The 9078-nt window shown below is 36.8% G+C and overlaps 1 protein-coding gene across 5 annotated transcripts in view; it reads right to left on the reverse strand.

Annotated features, from left to right (window-relative positions):
• Positions 1 to 1315: 1315 nt before the first annotated feature.
• Positions 1316 to 9078, reverse strand: part of PACSIN2 (protein kinase C and casein kinase substrate in neurons 2) — a 19771-nt gene continuing 12008 nt past the window's right edge. The window contains exons 7-10 of one of the 5 annotated variants that reach the window (XM_010144972.1): positions 8967 to 8972; positions 7715 to 7839; positions 5749 to 5945; positions 1316 to 2794 (exon numbers count right to left, since the gene is read on the reverse strand). In XM_010144972.1, coding sequence (XP_010143274.1) covers positions 2682 to 2794; positions 5749 to 5945; positions 7715 to 7839; positions 8967 to 8972 — 441 coding nt within the window. In that variant the 3' untranslated portion in view covers positions 1316 to 2681. Of the gene's footprint in view, positions 2795 to 5748; positions 5946 to 6900; positions 7018 to 7714; positions 7840 to 8966; positions 8973 to 9078 lie in introns of all 5 variants that reach the window. The other 4 variants (XM_010144971.1, XM_010144970.1, XM_010144969.1 and 1 more) reach the window with 4 other exon arrangements.

Consider the following 9078-nt stretch of genomic DNA (forward strand, 5'->3'; position numbering starts at 1 on the left):
GGAAGACTTTGTCAAGTTTCAGACATCCTCCTCACCAGCACTCGGTAAGCAATTCTGATGAACCTGAGTGAGTGCAGGGATGTCAGGAGGATGGAGCGCTTGTTCTGTGAGGAGAGGCTGAGGCAATGGGGCTTGCTTAGCCTGGGGAAGAGATTAGTCTGGGGGTGCAGCAGCTGGTTTCCAGCACCTGTAAGGAGGCTATCGAAACGATAGAGCTACGCTCCATTCAGAATGAGAGACAGTGATCATAAATTACAATATAGCAGGTTCTAACTGCAAATAAGATAGGGAAAAAATTATAATTAAGCATTGTACAGAGAGGTTATGAACAGAAAGGTTATGAAAGTCTTTGGACACTTTCCAGACTAGCTCAAAGGCCTAAGCAACCTGGTCTGAATGTAGAGCTGACTATGCTTTAAATAGGACACTGGACTAGAGACTTCCGCTGATCCCTTCCATGGGGGATTCTATGCCTTCACCAAACTGGACATCCAGCATAAAGTATGAATACTTTATTTAAATTAAAAGACGTAGTATTGCTGGGTGAGATGAGATAAAAACTTGAAGCTAGCCATCACAAACACTACATTAATCACTGCTAGTCAATAAGAGAACTCTCAGAAAAGGCAGAAAACATTCAGATATTACAAAAAAATTGCTCAAGCTGCTCACCCAGGTTGTATCGGACTTGACTACACCACAGAAAGCAGCATCACAGTAGATTCCGCATACACATCAAAGACATAGTTATCTCCTCTTCCATAAACATTTTGCTGGCATGTCTTGCCAAGAGCCTTTGTGCACTGCACCTCTCCTTTTTTTTTTAAAAGCACACTGCCTCTGATGACTTACTCTTCTTTACAGCTTTTTTAGACAATGAAGATCTCGTCACCTTCAACTGCAATGAAATGCACAATTTATTTGCCTCATAAGACTATTTTCATATACATTGAAATAGTAAGAGGTGCATTCCGTGTATGTAAAAGATTAACAGGTTTTTAAGAGATTAACAGATTTTATTTGTTTTCTAAAATATTTTATAATACAGAGACCCAAATCAGCAATTACTTAGTAACCATCTCGTGGATGTAGACTTATGCTGTACATTTTCCTTGACAGGCACACGCATACATCTGCTTTTTATGCTTGCACATTTTGATTCATTGAAAATGACTAAACATATTTATAAACTTTGAAAGCAAAATACGAAGTCCAACAGTATTTTACAGATAACTCAAAATAGATTTGTTAGCTTCATTACAGTGAAGCTTCCTAACATTGCATATCTACTTACCTGAAATTTAAGAGGTTTTTGAAACACAAATCTGCTGTAATTTTACAACCCAGTCTTAAATGTCACAAATGCATACTATTAGAAATGATTACAGATGACCAATAACTACAAACAAATGTAGATATTACAGTGTTCTACAATAATCCATGTAAGGACTAAAGCTAGTTTATATTTTAACCCACGTATTTATCCACAAATACTGATTTTGAGTATATTAGTGTTTTTACTGTACTTCTGAAAATCTAATCACAGAATACTTTGTCTATGGTACAGTAATGAATATGGCAGGAAAGCAGATTAAATATATCTATAATTTAAACTCTTAAAACAGTCCAAGTCTTATTGACATCAAAAGGCTTGATAACTAATAGCCATGCTCTTTATATTTCAGAATATCAAAGTATATATACCCAATGTAGGATCTTAGTAAAAAGCATTTAGTCTATTTTACAGTCTCCTCTGTTCAAAAAAATTAGTCTTCACAAATTTAACATTTCAAATCACCCAAAAGTCATTAGTAGTTCAAAGGAAATTCCTGTCCTGCCCCACCCTCGCTCCCAGCAAATGTGTGCTGGAAACAGCTACTATTCTGGGGCTTATGCATAATTCATCTTTCTTTTGAGTGTCATTTAAGATCTAGATGGAAAACTCTAGGTTTAAGTGTTAAACCACATAAAATAGAATCCCAACCCATTACACCTGCAGGTATCTCTACCACAAATAACTTCTGTAACAGTTATTTATTAAATACAGTATTTGTTTTACAACTTCAAGCCATGCTGACAACATAGAAAGATTACTACAATATGGAAAAATTTCTCATTCAGTCAAATGGTGACTAAATCTGTGTCATAATTTAAGTATTTACTGATAAAACTAAGCATTCAAAAAGGTGCTCAACTACATAGCATTTAAATAAAAAAATACTGCATCTTTCAGATATTGCTAAGAATAGAAAATTAACTATAATAATCTTTAAAATTCAAGTTGCAAGTTACTGAAGGTCACTTAAAATAACTGATTAAACAAAAGTGAGCGTAAGCCACATACCTAAGGTAGGATGAGGCACAAGCATAGAAAATACAAAAATGTTTTAGGAGTCACAATAACAGACCACATGGGAATAAAAAGCTTAAGAAGTATTTTTCTTATCATACTATTTTTTGAACATAACTCCTTTCCTTTGCATTGTGCACAAGTTGCCAAAACAATGACAAATTACTAGTTCTAACTTTTGTCTTTAAATCACCATGATTTCAGTAATAAGCTCTTGCCTTTTCATTAAAATATATACACTCTATACATCATTCAGCTTCCTCTCACTTTAAATATATACTGTACAGGCCTACAGAGCTTTTTAACACTTCTGTATTGACTCTGTCCTTTGTCACTGGATTGGTTCTACATAGTTTGCTGGGTATAAACCAACTTGTCCATTGTCCAGACGTCCTTTGCACCAACCCTGCTCATCTTCATTCTCCATTTTAGTTAACTCATCCCCTGAAAAAAGAAGAAACATTGTTAACAAACTGTAACCTTTTAAGTAACACCAGGAAGATAATATGACAGTTATCTAGTCCTCTTTTTCCCTTCACTCGTCCTAGTAGAAACTCTCCCTTTTTTGCTCTTCACACTTTTGATACTAGCTGTTAATACACTTGTATTCCAACCTAGGACTTGGAAACTCAGTGATCTGATCTGTGAAAATATTACCCCTTTGAAGTGTCATCTGCACAACAGTTACAACGAAAAACAGTCTAACAACTGTGATAAATACAGCATATTGATAAATACAGTAAGATGTTTTGGTAACATTGCATGGTCTACATTTACTACAGCTAGCTATTCTCAGCCATGGCAGAGACACAGTAGATACACATACTGTAGATGGTTACGTCCCAACCTGTTACACGATTATAAAACCTCTCATAAGACATGAATTAAAGTAATTCTTCCTCTTTGAAAGTCTCCCACATCTGTTTGCCAAGAAAAAACCCACCAGATGTATAAAGTATTCCACTAATAAAAAGGAGTTTCATGTATTAAAAGTACATTTAATGGACACTATGCAGAGCATATATTCTACAGCATGTATCTAGGAACAATCACAAAAGCTTTGTAGGCAAATTCTTTGAATACTCAAGGAAACCCCATGTGAGAAATCCACATACATTTAGACTGATCCCTAAAATGCATGAATCCTCTGTTGACAGCTGCTTAGGAGTCTAGGCGTGGCCTACATAGGTGCTTAGGAGAGAGCACATTTTAAATTGGCTCCTGCATGACCTGGTGAATTTTTTTCCTTAGTCTTTTTTATCTTCAGTGTAAACCTAGTCACACTAATACTTAGGCCTAAAAACTAAGTAAGTGTAACGGTAACTTAATTCATCTTCTGTAAGGGGATTCATAGTCCAGCATGTCACCCCTTTTCTATAATTGAAACAATCACATAATTTTGTGTTATAACATACTTTAATACTCTTCCTTCAGAGGTTTTAAGCTATTTTTAAGTCAAGCTTATGTTCACCTTAGTTGATACTTCCTGTAGTTCATTTCTACGGACCTCACACAGAGTATGCTCTTGTGAACCACTTGGTTCAAATAGTTTAATGCAAGTCACACAGCTACAGCGCAGAATTCCTAACTGCATTTAACCATTACATCTATGTGTATAAACATTGCACAGGTTTGCCACTGCATAGGTTTGCTTGTTACTGGAAACCCTTGAAATACCACCCTGTTGCTTCACAGGCACAATACATTTCAATATATTTCAAGAGAATTAGCATACTTTCACACCTGCTGAGAAAACATGAGCCCTTAGTCTACAGAATGAAGAACAATATTAGCTGCTGTGCGTTCCAGAGAAAGCTCGTATTTTGTTACTACTGTCCTTCTGTCAGGACACAGTTCAGCAAAGTTAATGGACAAACCAACCCATTTCTCCTCTCTGGAAGCCTACAGTACTTGTCTACAAAGAAGAAAAGTCAGATGTATAGAGTCTCACTACTAAAAAAGGAGGGAGACAAGTGAAAGGCAGCATTACCACCACCTGAGTTCTGGGGCTTTTTGATTTAAAAGACACAAACTGCATTAAAAATATGACCCAGAAACACATTGTTCTGAGCACCACCTTTGTCCATAAGCAGAATGTAAGTCTGGCAGTTCACTGGTAACATCATTGCCTTGTTTACTATATTAACTTTCAGCCGTAATATGCATCTAAGACCCATAGTAAGTGGTGTAGAAGTATCATACCTCTTACCCAGCTGAGAAGGGAGTGTTTCTCAAAGTTTCTTTTAGCACTTGAATCCTGTTTTACCATTACAACTAAGTCATTACAGGAAAAGGGAATAAATGACAAGCAAACAGGAAGAGACAAGATCAATGAGATTGCCTATCTCATTTTCACAACTGCTTTTGCTAAGCTACTCATGCAATCTTGTTCTGGAATTCCTGGTCAGTAAACTTTTCATGTGCAATTCTGGGCAGGACAGTAGAACAACTGGCTTAAATTAGCACTCAAAAAGTGTAGGCATGGTGTACATTTCACCTTTCATCACTAGAGGGTACTGCCTCCGTGCTGGCCAGATCGTGAAAAAGTTGAAATCTACTTCGGGGGCTGAGCAGGTTGCTCAGGCACTCGCTCAGCACACAACGGCTGGCAGAACTAGCCCAGACAAACTGGAGGCGGCAGCAGCCATGTGCCAACTTTGTATGTGTGGAAACATACTGTGGCATAGGTCTCTCCTCTCGGTTGCCTCTATTCTGCTCTTTCAACTCCTATACCAGTGAAGTAAAATGTAAAAAAAAAAGAAGAACCAGCTCCAGGGAAATACAGCATCCTAAGAAGGTAGATATATATAGTCAGTCATTTCCAAAACTCAACTGAGGCCTCGCCCACTTTATCTTTTCCTTTTATCTCTCACCTTAACCCCTTTTCTCCTGGAATGGAGCAGAGGCTGATTTGGAGAGAGAATTTGTCCCATAATTTGGCCCTGCCTCAGCCAAAAAAGGGTTGCTTCCACTTTAAACAGAAAAAATATCCACTGATTAGATAATGTTTTAAGATTAGCTGCTGTAGTCTTTTCCTTTAAAAAACCAGCTTCGTAGGGTTGGCATTTCTAGACAGCTGAAAGCAGCAGCTGTTACTGTCACCAAGAAAAGGAGATAGGATTATCAATTCTGCAGCTCATTTTGTTTAACGCAAGTTGGTAAGACAGGAATATCAAACAGATGCATCTCAATACGTCCAAACAGATTAGAAGCCAGTGCTTCCAAACAGCAGATACTAAGAAGCACTATCTGGAGAGCTGAGGGTTAGATAGGATGCTGTAAGTGGAGTTGTATATTCAGAGGAACAGGTGACTTCAGAAAATAAAAGCTGAAGAGAAAAACAACTCTCCCTGCTTTCTCCTTTTGGTAAGTATTTTAAGTGAATGCTGTAAACTTACCAGCTTTAAAGCTGAGCTCATCTTGCTCTTGGCCCTCATAGTCATAGAGTGCACGTACTCTCACTTCCATTGCAGGAGAGGTATCTTCATCAAATGGATTGGTGTCTCCATTTGCATCAGTGGAAGAGAAGGGATTGTTGGACTCTTCATCAGACCAATCTGTAGGGTAGCTTTGGTTTTTTTCATAGCTACTAACACTGAAAACAAATTTTTAAATTATTCTTTTCTGCTCTTAAAATAGGAGACTAGAAATACCACAAAGATAGTAGTTCCCCTAATTAAACTTAAACTCTATTCTAAGGCCCAGTTTTGAAACTTTGTTTCTGGCATTTTCTCACCTATCTTTAGCTAGTAATGCCTCATTCAAAAAAAAAAAAAAGGCATTCTTGCAATACATTTACAAAGATACAAAAAGACAAAAAGATATCAAAGACAACCTCCCCACAAACTTCCAAAACTTCTCCATCAAGAAATCTATATAATCCATGAGATTATTTACTCTAGAAAGGTAAAAGGTATGCAGGTAGCAGATGAGAGGAATTATCTCATTTAGGATTAAAACATTTAAAATGCTTTGCTGAACCTTCCTCCCGAATCTCTGTGCACCTCTACAATAGTGTTCAGCACTTTTTGCATGTTGCAATCCACCAGTAAAGAAGCTTCATTATACTGCAACAACTCAGTCATTTAAAGAAAAGTTCACCGTTGAGCATGCACATGCCATTTAAGAGAGCGGTATGACATCCCTAAGTGTGCATACTGAAGCAATGGGGAGCTGTTTGAGAAGGTCCTAAATATAAAGGAAGGAATCTTAGAAGCACATTTATTCAAAGAGGACACACAGAGCAGAAAAGCTCCAGAAGCAGTTTCACCAGAAAAAACCATCAGTTTTAACATTTTATAGAACCAGTAAATGAAAGAAAAAAGCAATAGCAGTCATGTAGCAACTGCCAATAACCCCAGTACTTTCAAAGGCAACAAAGTCAAGGCATCCGTTAGGAAAGACAAGTTCGGTCACAGTGCTGTTCACATAACCACTCAAAAGGACTTCATGCACTGTCCGGCATAGTGTTATAGAAACCAAAAATAGAAAACCCTGGATAGAGAAAGTACAAGTGTGGAAAAAGTTACAAAAAACAACATTTCACCAACTTTTTGTTCTTATTGTCCTCCTTTTCACTGACAGTACTCCCAGTATCTTCTTCATCTTCAAAGGGATTGTAACTTGATTGTACTGACTGCACTGTGTTACTCTGGACACTAACACTGCTAATTTGGAAAAGAAAGATCATTATGGCGACCCTATCTGTTTAAGAGTAAAACACTGTCATTGGTGTCCCACTAAGTAGTTTCTTAGCAGACCCCTTCTCCAGACAAAAAAAAAAACCAAAAAACAAAACCAACCAAAACCACCACCACACACAAAAAACCAAACCAGAACAAAAAAAACCCCAAACTTCTGTCGAGTCTAGCATAAGACCCAAGAAAGCTCAGGAAGGCTGACATACGGTACATTCCTCCAGAATTAGCATAAACCTTCGAGGACCATAATTACTTTTTCTTACTGCCTGCAATAAAAGGTAGTGTGGATTTTCTAGCCAGTTTAATTCCTTTCTAAACTAGCTGATATTAACAATTTTGTATTAATCACAGCCAGAATTCTAAAGTGACTGAACATTTTGCAAGCTAAGATTTCAAAGTGTAATTGTCATTCCTAGAGATGGGAAGATAGCAACAGACTAACTACCAGATTAGCTACAGGAAGTTCAGTTTCTCATTAAGTTTGGTTTCTTTTGATTCCCAGTGAAAGAGAACTGTAAAATGGAGAATAAGTCCCACAATATCTTGTGAGCTGCAGAAACGCATGACTAAAAATGCTCACAGATAATTAACATTTGGTTGGACAGTGTACTTGAAGATAATAATCCTTTCCAATCAGTCTTTTCAGTCATGAAAAAAAAAATACCTGCTGTGTTTGTTGAGCTGTGGAACTTGATCTCCTGTCTGATTAATACCAGTCAGGGTCACTCCATCAGAAGCCTTCTTCTTTTCTCTTCTACTGAGAGTGCGATTCAGATCTGCAGACCACTCCTATCAAAGAATGCAAAACATGATTGAGAAATTTAATTGAACAAGTAGTTATCACATTTAATTTTCAGACTGAGTTATGGAACATACATTTAGACATACAACAGTACAAATAATGATTAAAAAAGATAAGTTACTCTAATGGTTTCAGTCATAGTTCTCATCTAGTTCCTACTCTAGCAATGCAGTTTGTCTGCGTTACACGCAAAATCCCAAGGTTAGCTGTACTTCCCTGCTTAGTATTGTAAACACCTTTAAAGACTTAAAATACCAGATGTCTGGCATACAGCTGGAGAAATCATAGGAGCTGGCCAGTGCAGCTCTTTAAAAGTTGTACTGAGAGGGCTCACTGGTTCAAATACCATGTTCAAATTCAATGTTCCAAGACATCCATCTGGCTTTGAGTTTTAAAATTTTAATTTTAAGAAGTCTTATAATCTAATTTTAGACAGAGCTTGCATCTCTAGAAGTGCTCCAAGATTCTGTGAAAAGATAATTTTTAAACTCATTATATGTCACTTCTGTCCCTAAGATTTGAGGTCTTAAGGCATAGGTGTAGTTTAATTTATTGTCCTTAAAAGCCATCCATAAGAGTTGAGGTTCAAATCAACACAACTGTTGATAAGACTCCTGATGCCATTTGCAAAGTATCCCTTCCTTGACGTTCTGAACCATTCAGCTATTTTAGAAGGCAGATGGACAGGCTTGATGAGACCTAAACATACCTATCAAACAACTACCTATCAAGTCAAACTAAGCTGCATACGGATATAAAGCAGAAACCAATAAACAGGATGCAAGCAAATATCCTGCGCTGTGACAGGTTTCATCTCAGAAGGCTTAAAGGTTAAAAAAAAAGTCAGGAGATAGCTTGCTATACCAAAGATAGCACTTGAGATAAGTACTTTAAAAAGGAAATAAAGATTTTGCAAGTTGATGTTACTACTTGTTCGTACATGTAAGCACAGTCAATCTGAAGTGATTTCTGACCAACTCTTCAGAGTTACCTCATTATTTTACCTTTGTACAAATACATCTTGATTTCTGAGTTACCGTAAAGACTACTGATGTACTCATATTTGCAGTTTATAATGCAATTTCACATTCATTTTACTGTTATTTTTACTTACATCATCCTTGTAGCATGTAAATAAGAAAAAACTTGATTAGAAAAATATTTAACAGCAATATTTAATCTGTTTATTATTTATTATGCTTATGAAAAAGAGTGGTATTTTCCCT

Source organism: Buceros rhinoceros, unplaced genomic scaffold (genome assembly GCF_000710305.1).
Source record: "Buceros rhinoceros silvestris isolate BGI_N320 unplaced genomic scaffold, ASM71030v1 scaffold11561, whole genome shotgun sequence".
Lineage (NCBI taxonomy): Eukaryota > Metazoa > Chordata > Aves > Bucerotiformes > Bucerotidae > Buceros > Buceros rhinoceros.